The sequence below is a fragment of the Artemia sp. Qi Xiang Cuo genome, chromosome 5, assembly GCF_049724085.1.
Source record: "Artemia sp. Qi Xiang Cuo chromosome 5, ASM4972408v1, whole genome shotgun sequence".
Lineage (NCBI taxonomy): Eukaryota > Metazoa > Arthropoda > Branchiopoda > Anostraca > Artemiidae > Artemia > Artemia sp. Qi Xiang Cuo.
Genome location: NC_142798.1, coordinates 56305813 through 56332091, shown reverse-complemented (window position 1 = coordinate 56332091; position 26279 = coordinate 56305813). Strand labels below are relative to the sequence as shown.

General features: G+C 35.6%; 1 protein-coding gene across 3 annotated transcripts in view; it reads right to left on the bottom strand.

Annotated features, from left to right (window-relative positions):
- Positions 1-24935, bottom strand: part of MICU3 (Mitochondrial calcium uptake 3) — a 68127-nt gene extending 43192 nt beyond the window's left edge. For all 3 annotated transcript variants that reach the window (XM_089089748.1, XM_089089747.1, XM_089089745.1), the window contains exons 1-5: positions 24912-24935; positions 16100-16309; positions 9817-9964; positions 7040-7150; positions 3365-3412 (exon numbers count right to left, since the gene is read on the bottom strand). In XM_089089748.1, coding sequence (XP_088945874.1) covers positions 3365-3412; positions 7040-7150; positions 9817-9964; positions 16100-16297 — 505 coding nt within the window. In that variant the 5' untranslated portion in view covers positions 16298-16309; positions 24912-24935. The remainder of the gene's footprint in view (positions 1-3364; positions 3413-7039; positions 7151-9816; positions 9965-16099; positions 16310-24911) is intronic.
- Between the last annotated feature and the right edge of the window lie 1344 nt (positions 24936-26279).

Sequence of the window (26279 nt, the reverse complement as noted above, 5' to 3'; positions counted from 1 at the left end):
AAATGGGAGTCGTTCATCCCACATAAATTCTATACGAGAAAATGAAAGCTGTCAATGACGGACAACATCTGTCCGATTATGAAACATGTTGAAACCATCACATTTAATTCATTCACAATTGGCCTGCTGATGCAGCTTCATTTTAATTTTACTGGAATGCGAGCATGACAATCTCGAAGCACTTTAATATACAATTAAAAATTTTGGCTTTGCTTCAGCAATTCTTTGTCTGTATTTTTTTTTAAGGCTGCCAAAAACTTCTGAAAGAACTACCGTCTCAGATTTTGGGTTTTAATTGAGGAATATAGCTCATACTTTAAAGAAAAATATACAAATTTATCGCACAAAATTTTATCGTAGTTCCAATTATATTTTCCTGAGAACTAGATGATTTTGTAATATATGAAATGAATCGAACTTATCATGGTCTTGTCTCAATCGAGCTTACCTGATGTGTTGGTGATATAAATAAAAATTATACTGGGTACTAGTGCCTTACATGTATTTTACTACAAAAATTCTATAAATCTTGTTTTATATTATGATGTTTGAGTGAAAATTCACCAATAACCCCCATGCGAAAAAAAATCATTTATAGGAAGAGAAGGCATAATTAGAGTGAAATGGAGGCCACGGGTATGACTGCTGAGGACCTAGAAGATGCAGTCAGACTGCATAGCAGTAATATATTGTAGTCATTTTAAGAAACTGAGAGAAAGTAGCCACACTGGACTTGTCCCTGTTAAAGACAGGAACGAAGCATCAACTAGTGATAAGGAAAGCGGTAAAGAGAAATAGACAGAACATTTTGAGAATGTGCTACACCGAGATGAAATTGTAGGAAATGATATTAAAAAGAATGATTTTTTTATAATGTGGAGGTGAAGGAAGCTTTATTTTGCGAAGAGGAGTTGGAAGCAGTACTAAAAGGATTAATAAATAATTAAGCCTTGGGTGCTGATGGTGTGGTAAATGAGCTTTTGATATGGTTGCGTTACAGATAAACCATTGAAGATTATGAGGATGATTTTTGAAAAACGTGAAGTATCTAGTGATTCTAGGAACATTTTAACTGAATTCCTTTATAAGGAAGTTGATAAATAGTTATAGGCATTAGCTTGATTTTTGTAGGAGACAAGTAACTTAGCATGATGACGCGCATTAGACTAAGAGATGCAGTAGATGAGGTTTTAAGAAAAGAATATTCCGGCTTTAGGAAGGGGAGTGGAAACCAACGTTCCTCTCTTGAATGAATAATTGAGAAGCGTCTGAATCATCAGAATCATATAGTTCTCAGTTTAATAGATTACGAATAGGCATTCAATTCAGCCTATAGAAAAACTTTAGTGAAAGTCCTTTACTTGCACGGAAACCAGATACGTACAAAAAGCCATTAGTGCTATGTACGAGAACAATATTGCTTCAATTAAGGCAGGGAGTGAGGTTAGTAACTGGTTTGGTGTGGGATCAGGATTCAAGCAGGGTTGTGTCCTATCTCCGTTTATACGATTTTTTTAACGACTTTGTCCTAAGGAACACGGAAAAGCCTATGGGGACCAGTGACCCAAAAGAAAAGGGAAAAATCTCCTAGACACAGCTTATCCAGGTGAATTGAATGTCCTAGATAAAAACCTTAGCAAAATAAATGAATTTTTGGAGGTTTTGAGGATCCAGGGTGCAAAAGCAGGTTTGAAAATTAATGTTGAGGAGACTACGCCGCTTAGACTAGAAGAAATTGAAGGGGAACTGGTGATATTGGACAAAGATGAAAAAAGTGTAGCAAAGAAAAGAGCTGTGAAAACCGGATCAAACAGTTCGTGGTAACAAACTGTAAGTAAGGAACGACGGGGTTCAATAGTAACCGAGACTCTAAAAAGCGAGCGTATTGATAACAACTGATATCAAAAGAACCGAATTTTTATTTGGATTCAACATATATAGAGTTAATTAAGCCTAATAATACCAATTAAAAGTTAGGACCCTGGAAAAAATTGCACAATTTTTGGGAAAGAGCCTCCCGCCCCCAAAAAAAGTCAAGCAATCTTAATTAAAATCTCACCATCAGATACAGCATATCTAAGAACCCTGTTGTAGAGGTTTCAAGCTCATGTATACAAAAATCTGGAATTTTGCATTTTTTGCCAAAAGAAAAATCATGGATGCGTGTTTAATTATTTATTGTTTAGGGGTATCAAACTAGTGATCCAAGAATATCGGGGGAGGGCTCATTTGATCAAAAGTAAAAATTTTTAGTGCCTTTTTCAAGTGATCTAAAAGATTGTAGCTCATCTAGCCCCCTTCCCACGCTCCTTTTATCCCAAAGTCGCTCGATCAAAATTTTTTGATAGCCATTTTATACAACATAGTTAAAATGTCCAATAAGTATGCCTTTGGGGATAACCCCGCAGCTCCTAGGGAAAGGGCTGTAGGTTGTGAAATTGATCCATTGTTTGTAAAGTATGCGTTATTGGGAAGTATACAGACATTTTTTGGGTAGGGGAATTTTCTGCTCGGGGGGATTTTCCACGGTGAGAATTTTCCATGAGGAGGGAAGGGGAAATTTCACACTGGGTGAATTTGCCAGAATTCCTACACGAAATTCTTTATTTGTCAAACTTTCTCTCTGCCGACTAAATTGAACAAATGAAAATTTTCAATTATTTGGATTTCAATGTGGAAATTGGGGGGAACTTTCAGCTGGGTTAGAATTGTCTGGGAGGTTTCCAACATTTCCGACATGATTTGAAAAACGACCAGAAATTAAATTCTTTTTCAAATGAAGGTATACGATGAAGAATTTTGCAGGTGGAATTGTCCACAAGAAATTTTTCTGGAAGATTTTCAGCAAGGATGGAATTGTCCGGGGGGGAGGGATTTTACGTGAGAGGAGCTTTATTTCGTGAAATTTTCTTTGGAAAGAGAGAATTTTCCGTCGAGGGGAGCCGGACTTTTCAGCACTATTTAAAACAACCAGAAATTAAATAAAAAGAACCCTTTTCTTTAATTGAAAGTAAAGAGGAACATTAAAACTTAAAACCCTAAGTTTGACTTTTAGTCTCAATGCCTTAACAACGACTTCCGAAACACAAGGGTGGCTTAATGAGAATAAGAAGCTTTATTAACAGTACTAAAAAACTGTAACGTGAAGAGCGAGGTATTGAGAAGGGGGCAAATGCCCTCATATACGGAATAATTCATGTTTGTTTCAAGTTTCAATGTTGCTCCTTACTTTCAGTTGAAAAAACTTATTGTTTTTTTATTTTATTTTCTTAAGAACGATCGTTTGCGCGAAAAAAAAAGATTCTGCAGTGGAAGCCTGTGTCAACGAACCTACTTTGAGACTTATTAAAATTAAAGAACTTACTTGTAAGAATTGAGAGGAAAAACAAGTACTCCGTATACGAGATTAAACCTAAAAGAAATAACATCAGGAAACATACTCTTCTTTTAAAAAAGTCCGAGAGTGAATTGTATTAAAAATATGAACACAAGACACAAATCAGAAGAAACCTTTTACAGTCAATACGCAGCTTTTACTTTAAATAATTTTTTTTAGTCAAAAAATGTAGCCTAGATGTTTGAAAACCAATGTCCTAATCATAGCAGGGTCGGCATTTTATTGCCTTATTTATACACAGTCGCTTTTGAGATACAGAGGCGTAAATGCACAAAAATTTAGGAGGGGGAAGCAACATTTTTTTTCAAAATCTTGGGGAGGGGCAAATTTGTCGTTTTTTTTTGTTTCTTTTTATCAATGAAAATACCCCAAAAGGCAAACTTCAAAATATAATAAGGGGGCTAAAATACTAAGGGGTATATTCCCCTGCCTCTCCACTAATGGAGCTCATTGGTTAAACAAATTTTTATTCATTGCCCGTTTTGCTGAGACATGATTTCCCCAACGTTCAACAACAAAAACTGAATCCCTCGCCTTTGGCAATAGTCGTACAAAACCAGAAAAAAAAAATGCAAGGTTAATTTTGAGGTGCAGCTTGAGAGCAAAACTAAAATGAAGTAACTGCGGTGAGTTTGGAGGATTTGGTATATAACTTATCCGGAGGCCTATCCTGATCGTTCTATCAGTTGGTATTGAAACAAATCAATCCCAAAAGTAATTTTATTCAGATTCAAAATCACTTATGCTACTCATACTTCTAGGTAGGAAGATAAGTTCGGATGACATAACACTCTCACTTTTCATAATTATAATAGGAAACAAATTTACAGAACAAAGTGTTTAACAAAAAATGTCATTTGTGATTGCGAAGAAATATGTTGTGTTTTGCTTATTGTCCGGTTAGTATGACTTCTTGTTCTTGACTACATACACTGGACTTGTATGTTTTTTACTAAACACTTCAACTTTATATGACGAACAAACCGGGAACAAAATAATTTTTGGCTATGAAAAGTGCGATGACTTTGACATGCAAGTGGAGAGCAACAAATTAAAGTAATACTGGGTACTTTTGCTCCCCTACCAAACACCAAGATTCAGTTGGTTTCAAACCTTTCCACATACTGTATCATCTAATGCTAGCAGTCAGACTTCCCTTAGACATCGAAACAAGTCAATAAAATTATACCCCTCCATAGTTTCATCAGTTATTTTTAAAGTCTTTCAAAAGTTTCTAAAATACCTTAGTTAATACAAAGATAACTGGGTTCTTTAAAACACTAAAAATAAATACTGCATTCACTTATGTTGCGGTATTAATAATGCAAAATCTAAAGAGAATTTGGCCAAAATGATTCACATCTTCCATTTGGTTGGATTTAAAGTGATAAAATATACCTGAATTAACATTTCCTTCGCATTTCCTTTTATCCTTCGCATTGCCGAATTTTAAACTAAATGACTAAAAAAATACCTATCGAATTGTGCAGTTAATTACGAAAATTTTGGTAATGAACTGTAAGCAAGGAGTGCCTTGGGCTTATAGGAACCGAAACTCTAAAAAACAAGTCGTGATAGTAATATATATATATATATATATTACAAAAGAATAAGTTTCTTATATTGATTCGAAGTATATAAAAAACTCATCAAGTTTAAAGCTACCCAACAAAAGCTACGAACCTGGAAAAATTTACCTAATTTTTGAAACGGGGGGGGGGGGGGGCAAAGAGGGCAAGTAATTTTGATCAGCATTTCATCATCCAATTCAAGACACCAGTGAACCACAGTAGAAAATAGAACAATGTTCCACACGGGATTTTCAGTTCCAAAGTCGGTCGCTAGGCGGTGTTAAAACCGCGAGTCTTTTGAGGCATTTCCTAGGGGCCCTATTTAGCATTTTAAAGGGGTCCCCACTACTTGATTTACATATCGATCTCCATATTTACAGGTACCACAGGGCATAGCGCGTGTGACACAACATTTTTTTCTGTTGCATTTACCAACCCCTAAGAGAGGGTAAATTACTGTTTGTAAGTGGCAGAATGCCATGTAAACATTCTCCATCTACATGGGTTATTCTATATGGGGTATTGACCCCCATCTGTTGTTTACATATTAGGACCCACAGACTTTGGTATGTTTTTCCTTCTCTTTGCACCTGTTGGTTCCAACTTTAGTTCTATTTTCAAAACGACTCCCCCCTGTTTTTTAAAACTTACCACAAAAGACCTATAGAGAGTGCCACCTGTTACTTACCGCCTCACATACTGTTATAAATATTTTTCCTTCCTTTCGCGATATCAGTCGGTTTTAGAACATCACGGAGGTAACATTAAAGCGAAAAATGGCGTTCCATAATAAGTTCAACGACATTTTTGAACTAATAGATCTAGAATAGATATGTTCAATGACCAAAGGTACAGCAGACCAAGCCCCTCCAGTGAAGAAAGGGCGATAGGCTTCAACTAACATTCCCCTCTACAAGTTAAATTGATGCCAATCGATTTTCATGCAATTTAACGGCTATCAATGTTTCATCTGGCACCTCCTCTACAACCCAAATCGATGCCGGCCAATCTTCAAGCGATTTAACAGCTGCTGGGTTATTTTCAAGCGATTTACCATCTATCAACGCTTCATCTGACACCCCTCTACAAGCCATTTCAATGTTGGGTTATTTTCAAGCGATTCAATATCTATCGACGTTTCATCTGACACTCCTTCTACAAGCCAAACTGATGCAGGCCCATTTTCAAGCGATTTAACAACTATCTACGCTTCATCTGACACCCCCTCTATAAACCATTTCAATGCTGGGTTATTTTCAAGCGATTTACTATCTGTTAAGGTTTCATGTAACACCCTCTCTACAAGCTAATTCAATGCAGGGCCATTTTCAAGCGATTTAAGATCTATAAACGTTTTATATTGCACCCCTGCTACAACTAGCCACTTCACAGAACAAATTTCACCGCCCTCAAATAAAGTAATTCAAGATTAGTCAACAATGAACTTAGATCAAGGTAATGCTGCTTTTAATCACACTGGAGGGAGAGAAGCAAATAGCCAAATTCCTGAGTCAATATACGGAGAACCTTTATTTTTTAAAATCCCGCGTTTGAGCGATATTTAAGATCGTACTAGTTTAATTCATTGTGTACAGCCAAGAATCCAGGAGAAATTATAGAAAGCCTAAAAAATACTTTAGGGGAAATGGTTGAAAAAAAAATTAAGTTTACGAATTCGGCTAGCTGCCCATGTTGTATTATCTGAAAAGGGGAGGAAAAAAAGCAACGAAGACTTCGCTGCCTTTCCATCATAAATACAAACAACAAATAGAAACAACAGGGGATATTTTCTTAAGACAGTGGAACCTTTACCCTTAATGAATACATTTGTATACATTCCTATATTCAAATCCGGCTGCATTACTCTACTTTAAAGTGCCACTCACACTTCTCTACTTTACCCTACATCGGTCACACGGCCTCATATACGGTCACAATCCACGCTTTAGACTATTTATTATATATATGTTACAGTACACTGTATACTTGTTATGTTTCTTGTTACACTCAATAAAAATGAAAAAAAAAAAACAGAAAACAAAAACAACCTGAATCATTACTAAATACCAACCTGCATCATTCAAATCTCTGAAGAAATTTTTTGATCCTTGAGATAACTTCGGAGTACAATTTAACAGACGAGTAACGTCGTCATCAGTGATAAGTCGACGGCCATATCGATCTAAACAAATTTAATCAGTAAAAAAAAGAAACAAGACCAATGTCAGCGGAGAGAGCTTTAGCTGAAGAAATTAGCAAAAACCTGGATTTTAACAGATTATCTAATAGGTAAACAAAAAAGTGCAATTGGTATAGCGGTTCCAGCCAATCCTTTTGAATCTCTTACCCTAAAAATGCCTAGACATGGAAGCGTTTAATTTTTTATTTTGTTTTTCTACAACAGACCATTTACTTCCATTATCAAATGTGCGTAAATGCTCCACAGCTCCAAATGTAGAAGCATAGAAGAGTGCTAACATTACATTGCTAAGCTCAACAAAGTATAAAACTAACTTTGGAGAAATAAACCCATACAAAAAATAAATAAAAAAGAATAGAACAAAATCCGAACAGAAGAAGAACGTAATCCAAAATTGGAAATAAAAGAAGGACGAGAATCCAAGATCAATATAATCCACTGGCGAGAAAAAAAAATTCTAGGCATGCGCTTATCGACAAAACAAAAATAATACCTAGAAAAGCTCATCTTTTTTATACTCTATAACTAATACTATTAGACATTTATTTCCAGCTATACTCAATACAAACAACGTATTTCCCGCACGTTCCTACGCTTCATATTTAGGGAGCTCTTTTTATGAAGATGGCAGTTGAGCTCGAGTTCAGCTCCCACCCTCAAAGAAACAGCAAAAAAAATGTGAACATTTTCACTGTCAGTTGGTTTCATGTTTCTGTCAGTTGGGTATTTAATCTATTGGCGTATGTGTATAATCGGAGAGAAAAGAATATCTTATTGATTGATATTGTATTTATTTTGGCCCGGGTAGTTTCCCCAATAGCTGATAGGCTATAAAACCAATGTACAAAGAATTGTCACCCCATTTTGCACATTATGCACCCCAGTATACACAAAACACTAAGATTTAAGAACAGGTTTTCTGTTGGTAACGTCATTCCACCGAACACTGAGGAGGCCTAGGTCAATACTCTGCTTTGACATTAGTTTGTTTGCTCTACAACTAGTCCTTTTCAAAAGTTTTTTTTTTAAATTTGTAACATGCAACGGTCACGCCTCCCCCTAATGCCTATGCTTAAATACTCCATAGCTCCAAATATGGAAGCATAAAATAATTTTAGCATTATGCTGCTTATATAAACAAATTACAGAAATAACTTTGGAGCAACAAATCTTCATACAAAAAAAAATAACAACAAAAAAATGAGATTTTATATGAACAGAAAAAGAATGTATATAAAAATAGGAAATAAAAAAAGCAAAGATCAACATAATCCTGCGCCATAAAAAAAAAAAAAAAAAAAAAAAAAAATTCTGCAGATACCAACAAAACAGAGTAATACCTAGAAAGCCTGTTTTCTTTTTATACTCTACGACTAATATTATTAGACATCTCTCTCTGTATCTCCCATCGTCCTTCATATTTCAGCGGATCTTTTCACAAGTCAATAGCAGTTAAACTCCAGTCAAGCTCCCCTACTCAAAGAAAAAGTCAAAATAAAATGTGGACATTTTCACCGAGCTGGGAAGACCCCAAAGATACAATTTTTTTTAGGGTGGTGATTACACCAAAAAAGGAACTTTGAATTGAGAAAACCCTGCAAGCTAGCCACCGGGCTCTTCAATTTCTTATCATTATTCCTCTTCTTTTTTTTTGTCTTGACATCTCAGTGTATAGTATTTTTAAGTACAAAATAAATGACAGATAAAAAAAAAAGCTTGAATACCATGAGTTATTGAATATATCACTAGTAAATTACATGAAGTAATACTTAAATGCACTAGAATAGTTATAAATTTAGGCTGCGATAGTTATTCACTCTGCTGAATTCAGTCATATCACAGGAGTAAGCAGTCTTTTTTTTACAGAGCTGCAGCAGGTGGTTGCTGAAGGGTACCAGCTCCAGATCTTTTGAGGATTATTACCATCTAGTTGAAGACAGGTACAAGGTCATTAGCCATTCCTAATCGCATGAAGAAACTTTTTCTCAAGAAAATTCTTACCTGTTCTAGAAAATTCTTGCCTGTTCTTAATCGCATCAAGAAATATATTCTCAACAAAATTCTTACTTGTTCTAAAGACTAACTGGTCATTCAGTTTCAAATAACCAAATTTGGTAATTTAATTACCAAATTTTGGGTGTGTCATCAAGATTTAATAGCACCATTTACATAAGAAAAATAAAATTTATCAACAATGCTTCGTTAAACTACACTCCTTATGCATGTCAAGAAACTCTTACCTTTATCAATAATCGTCAAAATATTCACTGGAGTGTTTTTATCAATCATATCTCTTAAATTGGGAGAAAATTATTTTCGACGATAATGAACGAAATATGCCATTTGTCCATGGGCGCCCATAAGCTGAATTCCAGAGGGGGCAAACCTCGTCTAATTGGTACTTTTAAAGCTATATAATAGAAATCTCAGAACAAAAATATAAAAATAAGGCAGCACCATCCAGCCAGGGGGGGGGGGGCGGGAGCCCCCCTGCTCCCCCATATGGGCGCCCATGCACTTGTCTAAGTAATCTATTTAATTAATAAATTAAAGAAAACTTCAGTATCTTCCAAAGATCTTGAAAACGTAGGCAAGTAACAAAGTAAGCCCTTGTAGTTTTGGTAAAAAAAAAAAAAAAAAATATTTACGCCGTGCTTCTCTTCCAGTAACACTGTCCAAGAAATCTCTTGGAGTCATATATAATTGACCATTATAATCAACAGAAGAAAACTGGACAAATCGTCTCTCGCGTGTTGCTAAGGTAGATAGAAAGGCCGGGCTATCAGGATCCAAACTCTAAAACAAAGATAAATAAGGCAACTGGAAATAAAAAATTAGAAAAGAATGATACAATTTTCTTTGACGAAAAATGTCACCCCCAAAAAATGAACAGTAGTTCGTAAAAACCTAATAGGCTTATTTCTAGATTGAGGTCAATTTGATCAGGAAACGCTCGGTCACCTTATGACGCGCTTTTACTCCAAATATTTTCTTCCGGGCTCTGACTTGAAGATGCTTTCTTTCGTTTCTGAACGGTATCAAATTCGTTTGCTGTTTTATATTTTAGAAATATTTTCTTGGTATTCAAGTTCGATTCGATTCAGTAGTTGATTTTCTGCTGAGTTGTCTTTCACTGATTTGACACGTTTTGGATTGCCATGTTCGTTTATGTGTATTTTTGGTGATATGTATGTGTGTCCTCGGTTATAAGTTTCTTAAGTTTTTTCATAGTTATTGCTTCTTGTATCTATAGAGGGTTAAAGTTATTTATTACTTATCAGACAAGGTGCCTGATGTCAACCAAACTTGGGTGGGAACTAGGATCTAGACTCATATTAATACCTTTATACTGCCTGCACTAATCTGATCTCTATAGAAGGTGGGGACGATGTAAGGTTAACAAAGTCTCTTTTTTATGCGCCTGATTACCAGACCACCTGAAGATCTATAAGATAAAACCTGGTTAACATCTCCAGTTATGCAACGGGTGTCCGAGCTCCATTAGACTTATGTGAGCAAAAACAGAATACAGTCTTGTCATCTAATTCAAAAGCATTAACTATTTAGATCTCAAACAAGCTTAGCAGGAACTAGAAGCTAAACATTGTGCTGAGCCATTAGAGGATTTGGGTCCATTATGATATGCATTATCGGTTATATTGCTAAGTAGCAGTGACCCATGGGTTACAGTTACTGCAATACTTTCCAGGACCTTGGTATCAGAAGTTTAGTTTATACTCGTTTCCAGATTTAGGTCCACCTTTACTTTTTGGGGAAGAATAACGGCTTAAACATTTATTTTTTATTCACTGTAACTAACATAGTATTTGCACACACAAATAGTAATGTGGACAACTGAGCTTGCTCTAGCGTCAACCATAATAAAGAACTTTATGCCTACAATATATTTTTTCCTAAAGCCTCTTCATATAGAAGGAGCGGTTGCAGAAACTTTGAAGTTGACTGACTCGATTCGAAATTGAAAGCTCTTGTGCCCTTTTTAAGAATCAAAAGTGACTGGAGTACAACCAGCCTCCCTCCACCCCTTTTAGCTGCCTTCCCCCTAAGGACCTCCAATCAAAATTTTAAGAAAGGCACTTTGTTCCCAATAGTCTAAAAGTCAAATTAATACGCCTCAAAAGACGACACGACCCCTCACAGCCTCTGGGGCAAGGGCTGTAAACTATGCAAGTTACCCGTTTCTTACACACAGAATTTATTATTAGGACAAAGGGGCATATTAGACCCTAAGTCTCCAAAAATACTGAGAGTATTAATTTAAAACTTCAGGGAATGTTGAACCAAACCAAAAGACACTATGTGCATCAAGGTTAAAAAAATGGCTTATCTGAAATATCAAAGGAACGGCTATGGGTATTAACTTGAAACTTGCAGGGCTACTACTGCTACTACTCCTATTGCTGCAACCATTTATGACTGCGACTGCAGCTGCAACTAGTTGCGATTGCAAGTACTTGAAAGCTGCGACTACGACTAATTCCGACTGCGACTACGACTATTTGCAACATAGACTACTTTTGTGACTGTGATTGTTTGCGATTATGACTACGACTATTTATGAGTGCAACTGGATCTACTTGCGACTACGACTGCAACTACTTGCGACCACGATTACTAGCAACTGCAACTACCTGATACGGCTACAGAGACTACTTGTGACTTCGACAGTGACTGTGGCTACCTGCGACAGCGACTACATCTATTCATGAATACGACTGAAACTACTTGCGTCTGCGAATGCTTGTGACTGTGACTACAACTACTTGCGACTGAAACAAATCGCAACTGCGACTATTTTCAACTAAAATTACTTTTAGCTGCGACTGCGACTACTTGCGTCTGCGACTACTTGTGACTGTAACTGCGGCCACTCGCGACTGTGACTGCGACTACTCGCGGCTACTTGCATTTACGAATGCAAATAATTGCGGCTGCAACTATTTGCGACTACTTATGACTGCGACTAGAAGTACTTACGATTGAGACTACTTTTGACTGTCACTGCACTGCGACCGGGACTACAACCCCTACTACCTCAGTTGTGACTGCGACTATGACTGCTACCTCTACAGCTACCACTTTTGCTACCGCAATTAAACTAAATCAAATGAGCTTCAGTGCATCCAGCTCGTCAACAGAGCTTATCTGCAACATCTCAGAAATGATCAAGATTATAAAGTTGACAATACCAGGGAATGTTGAGGGGGATATTGAAATACATCAGAAGACACCACGTACATCCAAGTGCTTAAAAGGGCATATCTGCAATACCAGGAACAGCTATGAGTATTAAGTTGAAACTTTCAGGGAGTGTTGAGGGGAGTGTTGGACTGAATGTTCAACATCCAGATTGTCAAAAGGGCGCTTCCGCAGTATCTCAGGAACGGTTAGGGGTATTCAATTGAAACTTTTAGGGAATGTTGAGCTAAATTAGAAGACATTATATGCATTCAGGTTGCCAAAACGGCATATATAGAATATCTCAAATATTTCAGGAACAGTTGAGGGTATTAAATTGAAACTTTCACAGAATATTGAGGGGAATATTGATCTTAATAAAAGACGTCATGTGCATCCATGTTGTCAAAAGAGCATATCTGCAATACCTGAGGAACAGCTAAGGGTATTAAGTGGACAATTTTTAGGGAATTTTAAGGCTAATATTGAATTAAATCAATAGATAGTATGCGCCACCAGGTTGTCAAAATGATGTGTACAATATCTCAAGGACGAATAAGAATATTAAGGTGAAACTTCTCAGAAACATCTAAGGGTATTAAGCTGAAACTTTCAAAGAATGTTGAGGGGAATGTTGAACTAAATTAAAAGACACCATGGATATCCAGGTTGTCAAAACGGCCCTTCTGCAATATCTCAGGGACAGTTAGGGTAATTAGTTCAAATTTTCGGGGAATGTTGAGGGAGATGATGGAATAAATAAAAAGACACTGTGTGCATTCAGGTTGTCAAAAGCGTTTATGTGAAATATATTAAGACTGCCTCATGCATTAAGATTGAACTTTCAGGTAATTTTGAGAGGGATGTTGAACTCAACGCAAAGACGTTATCTAGATCCAGGTTGTTAAAATGACACCAAACCACACTAAACCAAACAAATACTCACGTTGAATTCACAAATAAGAGAATCTAAAGAGCCAGAAACAAAGACAGCTGAGTTATGTGTCTGATATACGTTTATTCTCTTTCATTATCATGTAATTTTTTCAAAATTCTACCATAAGGTTTCAAATTGCTTTTGAATCCAAAGCTTAGTTCAAAAACTGTCCTAAACCTTGATGTCAAATTGAACGAAATCCACGCAATAATTATATTGAATACAACAAAGTCAACGCTCAGAACATCTTATGCAACGTAAGGATTTATATTGGAATCCTGCGTTTCAATCCTTAAGCTGAAAACCTAAAAAAAAGGAAAAATATTCATTAATATTAACAAATAATAAAACTTTGACAGTAAAAAATGAAAAGAAAATAATTCTTTAAACACTTCCTTTAAGATAAGATTTTAGAAAAAAAAGTGAAGAGCTATATTAAAACTTAAGACGAGCAGAAATAAAGTTCCATAATCTTTAAAATTTAAAACGACAAGAAATTACTATCAAAGAATAAATTTCACCCAAAACAAACAGAAACTCCTAGAAAGAGAATTTCAACCCCATAACAGGGTATGTACATAACAGGGTAGGGCAAACGAGCGAAAGATATGTCAATCTTTCCAAAGTTTATGCTAGCAAGTAGACAATGATTAACGAATTTAATGAGTCGACCAACTTTAGGTCAACTCATTGTATACTGCTTTTGGAATTTCATGTTACAATATTAGCCCAAGGTTAATAACCAAAGAGCTCAGAATCATTTGATACAAATAATGGTAGACGGGAGACTTTTTAAGACATTCAAATTACAATTCCTGCTTATACTTGTATTTAGTGACTCCAAAAGCCTTCAGCTTTAGACTAGCAAAATTAAATTTCTAGTTACAAACACACTGACGTTAAAAAATTAAATTTTCATGGAGGTTTCAACAGTATGTTAGTCTTTTACAAATTTTATAATCAAAACGGATTAAGTTTGTTTTCAATAAAGAGCAAATGATATTCAGACCCTTAGGGGGGGGGGGGGCTAAACGGGTTGGCAACAGAACGCTAGTTTACGGTGGAAAAGGCTACAAAATCCTATATACCAACTATGGTGGAAATTGAGAGAATTTCTTGAGAAGGTAGGTTGCATGCTCTATTTTATTGCAGAACACTCATCAGAGATTTCAGTTATGTTTTTGTAATTAGATACTTAAAATGCCCTTGAATACACATTGGTGGAAACTAAACGCAACTTGTGAAATACTTGCATACACCACCCTATTTGCTTTTGGACATCTATATTGCAATACCAGTCTCAGAAAAGTATTCAACAAGCTGAAAAAACCATCAATCAACACAAACACAGAGAAAATAGAAGACCATTTGCAAAAACATGTAATGGTGCATGTTGTGTGTGTGTGTTTTTTTTGTTTTTTTTTAACCTCAGATTAGCTGCATATTTGTAATCAGCAACTATAAGAGCCGTCAAATAGCACCTTTAGGAAAAATCACCCCCCCCCCCATTTTTAAAACATTCATTTACCATATTTTTATATGGGACTTACAAATTACAATATTCTCCTTTAATCAACAAGCCATCCTTGGATACAGTGTTGAAAACTGAAAGCCATTACAAAATCCACATGTGACACTCTTTTATTTACTTTAGCATCCTGCAATATTTTCCCGACTACACAAACTACTCAGCAGTTTCAACTCACAGGAATTATAGGGGGAGAATATATTTTTCATAATCTAGAGGGGTATTTTTTTAATTTCATCTATAATATACCAAAAAAGCTATTTTTCACTGAAAACTGCAAAACAAGTATTTTTCAAAATCAAGTAGGAGGGGGGCAAAAATATCAAGGGAGGCAAATGCCCAATCCCCCTACCACTGAGGCTACTGTGTTTTGTTGGGCCCATGTTGTAAATTTAACCTTAGATATGTAATCAACAAGCTCAGACATCTTCTAATCTGAACTAAGACTGAAATTTGAACCCATTTGACAACACTCTGTGCTCTGCATTAGGATGTCCAAACTGTAACTGTTGCCTCATAGTTAAAAATACAGACCCCCAAAACTCTTGTACATCAGCTTTGGTGAAAATTAAACATTATTTATGATATATTTACTACTGATATTTATTTACTTACCAAATATTGATTTTGACTTCCATATTAAACAATTTACACTGTAACAAACAAGTTAAGAAATCTACTAATTATTACCCTACAAAACATCAATAATTAAATCACATGCACCAGTAAAATATTTTATTATAATTAATATCCTCTGAATAATTTACATTGAAAAGAAAAAACGTAATTTGTCATGATAGTGTAATGAGCTAGGTAAGGATTGTATCTATGAGGAGACACAAGCTGTCAGGTCAAGCAAGGCAATTAAGCCTGCAAACAAAGCATTTTAGTAGTCATCAAAGGGTCTGTTTAGCTAGCCCCTTTTTATACTGGAAATTTATATTATGTATGTTGGAATAGCTGATTAGTTCCTTAACTGATTTCTACTTTTTCTGCTCTGTTGCCTGCTTAAGAACACTTAAATACACTAAACATATATCATTGATATGGTTATTCATCATTGCTTCTTGTAAAAAAATTATTGTTGTTTGTCACAAAGATGATTGTTTTCTTTGTTTTGTGAAAATGTAGCAGTGTGACCCCAGGGTTTTGGACTAACAACAGCAGAACAATCTGGGCCGTTTTTGGGAAACACCTCTGCTATATCAGCAGCAACTCAATAGATTTACTTGAGTAACAAATTCTAAACCATAGAAATGGTGCTTACCTCAATCTGGATTTTCTTGCTAGCAGCTTGAACATAAGGGGCAAAAGAAATGCTAAATAACTTAGGCCATCTATGATCCCAGGTTTGAGGATTAGAATAAATATATGTACTGAGTATGATGCCACCAGTACTTATTAAGACAATTGATCTAGAAGTCAACACTTGCACAACTACTTTCCTCCAAAACTGACTTCTCATTTTCAGTCTAGCCTGTAAATAATATTGATGTACATATAATGACCCCGTTTAAACATGATTCTGCTTAAACCAAATATATTCATTTTTCTACATTCCATACTACTATACTACTATACTACACACTAGTTACTACTATATATTCCTTACTACTTACTATATGAGTTTTTAGATCTTCATAGTCCTCTAGTAGTGGGCCTTTTGAACCTTGTCTTCAGGGCCGGATTTAAGTCTTTGGCCAAGCGTTTTCAGCGCCCCTAGGCCCAAGCGATTTACTGAGAAATCCACAAAAATTCGGGGATAGTGGAAGCCCTGAACAGAAGTCAATTCATCATTTTTGAGGGACACCTGACAGTTTATGAGCGGCTACGGAAATCCTTTGTTGTTTTAACATCACTTTTCTGTGGATAGGCAGCACAGCAGCAAAATGCACCTGGCAATTCGACAATAAATCACATCAGTCCAGTTTTTGTTAAGAAAAAAATCGCTCAGTGTTTTTTTTTTTTTTTTTGCGTCCCTAGGCGAGGGCCTAGTGGGTCTATGCATAAACCCTGGTCTGCTTGTCTTTGATGGATTCACTCCCTGCAAATCTCTCTCAGTTTTTAGGAAAATATAAAATCAAAAAGTTTATAATTGACAGTGATATAAGGCGATTTTTCTCCATGGAAGATTACATTTAAATCCACACCTGTCCATGGTAAAGGTAGAGAGGGGTTTCCTCTCCTCAAAGATTACTACACCCTTTCCAAAGAGCAGCTAAACCAGGAAAAGCATACAAAGCACATTATAAGGGCAGCAATATTGGTGAAAATCACAATATGACATTCAGATATACAGATAACTATGAATCTATTATAAAGTTTCTGGTCCCCTGCCTAATCTTTAGCAAAGGTCTATATACACTTTATGGTTTTTGAATAAAAACACTGAGTTTAACATATTTTTTTGCTTAGCTTTTCCTTTGCTCAATGTTCCATTAATTTGTTCTATTTATAGTACTAAATGCAAAAAAAAGCAGAGAAACTACAGAACAATGCATTTCTTGGAATTATTCATGAGTACACAGAAGTCTACTCCTCTGAGGGGAACAAAGAGGGGATTGGAAAATAAGAAAGCAGTATATTGTTGTTCCATAATTTTTCAGGAGGATGGGGATGGGGGAGTCAGAAGGGTGGGGAGAGCCCTTCTCCTCTGCACAGGTATGATATTTGTCTAATTCAAAAAGTTTAAAAATGGGAACCAAGTCAATCAGAATGTGAGAATTGGCGGTCTTTGCAGAGCAAAACAACCCCCCAGGAATACTTATGAGAAGCTACAGAGAAGAGAGAGAGGATTCTTTGATTGGCAAACAGAGAAGTATACTTAAATTATTGTAAATAATTTGTTTAATAACAAGAATATTTATGTTGTTTTGACTTAAAAAATAACAAGAATATTTATGTTGTTTTGACCTAATCTGGCACTGAACTACAATATCTCTTGAATATATCAAGAGAATGAAAAAAAAAATCATCTCTCCTTAAACTCCTCTTTAGACATACATCTTAATCAGATTCCATCTTCATGCGCAAGAAATCTGAGATTGATTCTTTGCTCTAAGAACCAGTTATCATCCATCTTGATTATTCCTCTGTATAAGTCATGCATTAAGCATATTGCTGAATGTGGATGCCTGCTATTTCTATGGGCTCCTAAAACCCTGCAGGCATCACTCAGAGAGTCACTTAGAGAATATGGCCTCAAGGACAAACAGAAGTACCAATTGGGTAGCTTCACAACTTTTAAGCAAGAGACTTGACATCACACCTACAACTGCTTTCTACAACCATATCCACTACCCTCTCTCCTAAAAATGATCTCTACTTCTGCTGGTGTTTGCTGATCCGTTAGATCAAACATGAAGAAACACAGTGGAGTCAGATTTCCAGGAAGAAAAAACAATCTACCATCCCTTTGCTCAAACAATGGGAAACTGCTCACAAGTATGGAGAAATGTATCAAAAGATGGCGGGCACACTCCCAAGAATTACTCAGACAAGGAGTTATAAATATCAGAAGCCAATTCTCCACAGCCTTACTCAACACACCATAAGACCTTTCTTATGCAAATCTTTGCACAGACCTGCCAATTAGAGAGTCCAAACAATCAAACTGATTTAAAACCACAAAAGCCCAGGGATAGATGACGTCCCTTTTGAGCTGCTATAAGCTCTGCCTGAGTCAAATGCAACCCAATAGAGCAGGATTTACACCAGACATGGGCTGTTTTGATCAGATCTTTAGCCTGCAACAGATCCCAAAACATTGCTTTAAGCACCAGCAGAAGAAAATCCCTGAAAAGATCCTCATATTGTTGAAGGCATACTATGATGGAACCAAGGCCCAAGTTAGAGTTGATAGTGAGCTTTGGGATTTTGTCCTGATTGAGAAGGATATAGTTCAACTTCTTCCTGATGACAATGTTGAACTACATTTAACTACGTCATCAATCAAATTCTTATGGTCCTTGACAAGTACAAAGGTGTAGCAGTAAACCCATTCTTCTCCATCATGAATCTTGACTGTGCTGATGATGTAGCCATACTTCTGAGTCTGTTACAAATGCCCAGGCGATGATAAACAAAGTAGCAAATAGAGCACTCTCAACTGGCCTCCAAATAAGTCTACCAAAGAAGAAAACCATGTGAACTGCTGGGATAGTTGGCACCCCTCTATGACCTTAAATGGTAGCCAAATCAAGGACATTCAGTCGTTTGTTCAAATACATTGGCTCCATGACAAACGCAATAGGAGAACCCTCAGAGGAGATTCAGAATTGTGTATCATAAGCAAGGAATATCTTTCTGTAGCTGAAAAACTCCCTTTGGAAGCACAGCAAAATCTCACTAAGCCCAAAGCACTGAGTCTAATAAGCTATGATACTCTCTGTTCTTCTCCATATACTGGGCATTCACCTTTTTTTTTTTTTTTTACAGAGTCTCAAATGCTGAAATCAGGAGAAGATGTGGGCATAGCCCACCTTTCTCTGATGTTGGCAAAATGAGGTTTCTGAGGTAGTCTGATCAAACCACACAGAGATAAGAAGAGCATACATGAAAAATACATCAAATGCCTTCCACTACCATGGAAGAAGAAAACATGACTCACAACAGCCAAGTCTGACCATGAGCCTATTGAGAGATTTCAAAAATTTGGGCAACATAGATTGTCACTGGCTTGGGATCATGGAGCATACAGCCCTTGAGCCAAATATCTGGCAAGAAGCATGTCGTCCTCTACTGGTTGCCACAACGAGCCTAGATGCATCTTGAATGTGCGTCAAGAACAAGTACAGATTACCTATAGGAGGAGACCTTCTGCACAGAGTACTTGTAGAATAGCTTTGTAAAACACTGCACCTCCATTTGGAATGGTCTCCTAATGGATGTTTATTCATTAAAAAGAAGTTAAAGAGACACAACTCTAGGAAGAAAACCTAGCTAAATGACTGACTAGTAGTATATCAGGCACAAAGTTTTTAGCAGCCTGGTACCAGGAATCTTGTCACAAAAAAAATATGTGGGACAAAAAATTTTAAATTTCCATAGGGTAATTAGGTCAAGTGTTGCATCAGAAAAGATCAAGTTCTTGGTAGGGCTAATTTGTTTTATAGGCCTATATTTAGCCATTGTGGGCCTATACAACGATCAGAGAAAGAAGTAGTTAACATATTTATTGGATCTATCCTAATTTAAGCATTGTAAGCAAATGGGCCAGATAGAGTAATTCTTTCTAGAGTAGATAGACTAAAATACATCTTTGAACTGGCATTTTTCACTGACAACTAATAGGTACTGAAAAGACAAGATAAAAGCAAGGAAAGCCACCCAGTCCATTTTCAGCACCTATGAGACTCCAAAAGAAGAACTTTGGTAAAAATTCTAGTAAAATACTTCCTTGTTCACATCAATGGACCTGGTATACTGTAATTTAAGTCCAAAAATCCTGGGGCGCAGCTAAGGAGGAAGAGGGTCCCCCCATCTTCAAAGTTCCAAGGCATCAGTGCACAGAAACAACACCTTGCTCTGATGGTCCCTACTTGTGTGGACTAAAGTCCAAGGTGTGAGTGATTTTCAGTTGTCCCAATCTGATTCTTTCTTCAAATTAACCTGTGTGAGTTGACACACAGCAAATGAACATGGTCTGGATCCCAACTTGTTGGATAGAATTTATCATGTACTGGAAACTGGACATGCCAGGGTATATAGATCACTTCACACCAGTTGACATAAATAGATCACTTGACACTTGTTGTGAAAGTAAACTTGGTTTGTATATTTTGAGTTCATTAATATATAAGAACAAGTGTTGTGAGTGCAAAAATAGCTTTCTGGCTTGACAAAGCAGATGAAAAAAAAATGAACACAGATAAGTGAAAAAGGATGAAGTTGGTGTGTGAAGACTGTAAAGAAGCTGCAGAGCCTGTCACTGTTCGCGAGTTTGATACAGCTACCATAGCACTCATGCAGCAAAGTACTATGTAAAACAATTCTATCCATGTTCAAATAAAGATGCTCTATCTTAAACCATCCAAAAGAAATTCAAAAGAAGAATGTACATTCTTATGGTTTTGTTAAGTCAGGAATGCAATTTATCCAGCACTTAAAACAAGATGAAAAGCTCACAGTTCTGATAAAAGTGGTGATGTTGCTAGCAGCATGACTTTGTTGACAGAGCAAACAAAGAAACCAAGAGTATTCTTAGTATTGATGCTCCAAGCAAGGGTAAGTGTCCACCACTTTGCCTAAAAAAAGCTGGTGAAAACATAGAGTCTAAATCAGAAGAACTTCCTCTCCAAATTCAAGCCAATGCTGCTGTCCAGGGGCTGAATAAAAAAGAAAGTGACACACTGTCATCACTACTTAACTCTTTGGTAAGTTCCTCATTCTATACTTTAAAGTGGATATCTGAACCTATAATTCTTTTCCCCTCCATTTACTTACTTTCTCTTTTTGCCATTTTGAACCTCTAGGTTTGAAACCTTGAATTTTCCACTACCAAGTCTTGAAAACAGAATCACACTAACTTAGGGCTATTAAAACGAATTTTTTAAAGATAATCTCAAGGGCCACTTGGTCAATTTTGGTGTTTCAAGGATTTTTAGCTGATGTCCAAATGATTTTTTTCCTTGCGTATGTGTTACAGTAAGTCTATTTATGATGATTGATCCTTACCCATGCATTCTCAATTGTCTCTATGGTATCAAATCATGTGAAAAGTGGTGGACAGCTCTTTTCTATTGCCAAAGACCTTAAGCATGGTCTTTCACTTGTCTATAGAGCTTTTTTTTCGAAAACCATGCCCGTGACTTTAGCTGAAGGTGAGCAGATTTTTGGTAAAAAATGAAAATAGTAAAAAACTGATTGAGGTCAACCATGGGCTATGATAGACTTGACTCACTTGTGCTCCTCTACAACAAAAAAGATATAGCTGCTGAGATGGAGTCATCGGCTCTTGTTTATGAGTGGAAAGTGAAGAAACAGAGAGGTAACATTTATTCCTTTGTAATCAGGTTTGTTATTCAGTACTACAATTTTGTAATAAATTGAGTTAAATCCAGTAAGTTTTATATATTCTTAATTTAGTTTATGTGTCCACATTTGTTGGTGAACTGGACAATTTTGTTGACACATTCCTTATATCAAATTGTTTATAAATCTATCTACAAAATCATACTTTGCAACCTCATAGGATCTCTAATAATACTGTGCCAGGTAAGCAATTAGCCTTTAAACAAGCTTCCCTTAAACTAAAAGCTTGAATTGTCATTCACTATCATATTTCTTATTCAGTTACCCTGTCTTTGCATAATTGTGAAGGGTCTTATTTTAAGTTGAGTGTTTGTTTTAAGGATTGTTTTTTATATTGTCTTGTGGACTCTTTAGCAGTATTTTAGATTATTATATTCTGCACTGAAGACAGTTAAACAGACATCTTGACCAAATTATTTGCATAGTTTTTGCAATATTATCTTTTTTTCTCTTCTTTGTTTTTTTTGTCATACTTCAAGGTGGTCTCAGAAATTATTTATAGCCTATACTGTGTTGTTTATGTGGAAAGAATTGACTAGTTGTAAAATTTGCAAATCCATCTGCTGTCAAACCACTCTTCAATCTTTGTTTAGTGTATGTCCTTACATGTGCTTTGTTTACTTTTCTACAGCTACACGGGACACTTCCCACTATAATCTAGCCTCCTACTTTTGTATCTGACAGCTCATCATGTCACCTGCATTGCTCTGACAACATAGGAGTTCTTGTCATTCCTAGAAAGGATCTGATTTTATCTTAAATCACATTGGCCAGCAAAATAAGGTGGTGTTGAAGCTCCAACAGAGAATCTTGCTGTGGGTGTGAAATTTTAATCCTCTGGTTGTAGCTTCAAGAGTAAGGAAAATACTCCTCTCTGTTGCACAGAAATGTTATTCCTTTAGCACTTTCACATGTCTGACAGCTGATTCTTGTAAGGTTAGTTTGAAAATCTATAAATTGTTGGATATAATTTCTAATTATTAACCATATTTTTTTAATTCCTTTTCTATAATTTGGATTTATTTTTTAATAAGTGTCTCTCTCCCCATCTGTCTGTTATATGAGCAATTATTTCAAATATTATGTGTTAGATGTTTAATAATTGAATGTTTTGTTTAATGATCCCTCTCCTTTCTAGGCTGTGGATCCTATGTGGGATTAGTGATTTATATATAATAGAGTATGATTTTTGTTATGTGATTGAAATACATCTATATGAAGAATAAATTTAGGACCAGTCATAGGACCCCATCAGTTAAACAGACATCTTGACCAAATTATTTGCATAGTTTTTGCAATATTATCATTTTTTCTCTTCTTTGTTTTTTTTGTCATGCTTCAAGGTGGTCTCAGAAATTATTTATAGCCTATACTGTGTTGTTTATGTGGAAAGAATTGACTAGTTGTAAAATTTGCAAATCCATCTGCTGTCAAACCACTCTTCAATCTTTGTTTAGTGTATGTCCTTACATGTGCTTTGTTTACTTTTCTACAGCTACACGGGACACTTCCCACTATAATCTAGCCTCCTACTTTTGTATCTGACAGCTCATCATGTCACCTGCATTGCTCTGACAACATAGGAGTTCTTGTCATTCCTAGAAAGGATCTGATTTTATCTTAAATCACATTGGCCAGCAAAATAAGGTGGTGTTGAAGCTCCAACAGAGAATCTTGCTGTGGGTGTGAAATTTTAATCCTCTGGTTGTAGCTTCAAGAGTAAGGAAAATACTCCTCTCTGTTGCACAGAAATGTTATTCCTTTAGCACTTTCACATGTCTGACAGCTGATTCTTGTAAGGTTAGTTTGAAAATCTATAAATTGTTGGATATAATTTCTAATTATTAACCATATTTTTTTAATTCCTTTTCTATAATTTGGATTTATTTTTTAATAAGTGTCTCTCTCCCCATCTGTCTGTTATATGAGCAATTATTTCAAATTTTATGTGTTAGATGTTTAATAATTGAATGTTTTGTTTAATGATCCCTCTCCTTTCTAGGCTGTGGATCCTATGTGGGATTAGTGATTTATATATAATAGAGTATGATTTTTGTTATGTGATTGAAATACATCTATATGAAGAATAAATTTAGGACCAGTCATAGGACCCCATCATAAGAATGTATGTTAAGAAAACAAATTCTTACTTCTTAATATGCAAAATAATCCTAGTTAACATATTTTCCTGGGGGAGCAATTTATCCTCACTATTTTCACTGTTGTACAATTTTTTTTCAACAAAATTGTAAAAAAATAAACATATTTGATTGCATTTATCCATTTTAAAATATTCTATGGTACTCCTGTATTAAATGCACTCTTTTATATAGTGCTAGTTTGATTAATGCTAATAAAATAAAATAGGATGAATATATAATAGTTTAGAAACAGATTTAGGCTATATATTTGTACATTAGGGGTGGGGGGGGGGGGGTAAAGTATAGCATATATTATTATGTAACCTAACCTACGTACCTTCCTCCCCTAAACCCCAAAAAAACAACAGTTTAAATATTGTATATGCAATGAAAACCACACTATACATTGTATTACCCTATAGTAGTGTCTTGAATTAAGTTGTCAAAAACAGGTTTTTAGTGACTGGTTTCCATTGCAGTATATAAAAGAGAGCATTTAATACAGGAGTACCTATTCTATATATGAAAGTTAAATAGCATTAATGCCATCTACCAAAAAGATATAAATAGGCTAATATTAATAAATTTAAGTTAGAATAGCTAGATGGCTCTTGAGTGATTGTTTTATAAACAATTTTCAAGACTTGGAGAAAAGACAAAATATTGAAAAATATGATTGAAAAACTGGAAAAACAAGTGTAATAGTGAGGATAAAGGTACTCCCTTGGGAAGATAGCCTATATTAACTAGGATAATTTGGCATATTATGAAGTAAGAATGCTTTTTAAACATCTCTCCTTATGATGGGGAATGGTTCTAAATCACACTCTATATGCTAGATAATGAAAAAAAATAGACAAATCCAATGATAGAACAATCAGTTTTATAGGTGGTATACTAAATTACTTTAGTTTGAACTTTACATATTTTTGCTATATATAACGCCCTCTCTTTTAAAGCGCTAAAGCTGCGTCTACATTCGACGTTTTCAGGCAAACTGGGACGAAAAATGGAAAACTGGGTAGTAAAAACTGGTACTACTGTTCCATTTTTCCGTTTCTGGGTACGACCCAAAAAGATACCACAAAGGGCCAGCATGTCAAAACTATGAAGTGAAGACTGGTTGTTCCGTTTTTTGGTAGCCTTATCAAGCAATAAATTGGAAAAAGGAGCTATGGGACTTAAAAAAAAATAAAAAAAAAAACTTCAACAAACTCACATAAATAGTTAAATGAAGACACTTTCTCAATAACTGAAATCTAGAAGGACAAACAAGCACAGTGATGGCTGAAGAATTGGCCAGAAGACCGGGAAATTAAAAACTTGTAGAAATATAACAGTCTACATTAGTAATATAGATTGCTACCTGTCTCCCAGCTTTCCAGAAAACGCCGAATGTAGACACACTCTAATGGTTAAAAAAACCTTTTCAACTGATAGGAGCAACAGAAATTATTCCGCATATAAATGGGGCTACCCTCCCCCCCCAAAAAAACCTCGTTCCATATGCTGTTGTTTTTATGGTTCAAAAAATCTTCTTATTCCAATTCACCTGCTTCTATTTTTCAGCAGTTGCTCTTAAAAGATTTGGACACAAAGTCAAACTTTAGTGTCAAGGACGATTGGTTGAAGATAATGCAGCCAGTCCATATGCAGAACAATTTTTACTCATTTTAATTTTTAGTGGTGACCCTTACTTTCCGTTGGAATTTTTTTTTTCATTTAATTTCTGATCCTTTTCAAATCATACTCAAACCTAACCAAGATAAAATCTGCACAGCTGTACCCACAACCAGTGTTGGGTCAAGTATTCCAAAAAAGCATCTAAGTATAAGTACCAAGTACTCAGCCAAGATTGTAATTAATTATCAGTATTAAGGTGAGGTATTGACGATAAATCGTATTTCTTATATCATATATTATTCCTAAAGTTTTTAAGGTAGCCAAAGTCATTCCAAAGCAAAACGAAGATACTTCATTAATATCAAATTACCGGCCGATTTATTTTCTTCTGTTGGTGTCAAAAACCCTATATAAGGTTATTTATAGAAGACTGTCTTCTTTTATGGTTAGTGCTAAATCTGCTTTTGGTTTAGCATGGGTTTTAGCGTTCTATCTCAACCTCAAAAGCTCTCATTGGTGCAACTGAGTTTGTATGCATTAATCTAGACAAGGGTTTGTGCTTCCTATGTGTCTTTTTAGATTTCTCCAATGCCTCTCTAACTGCTACTGATATGATTCTAGAAATACTAAGGATAGGGGTATGAAAGTGAA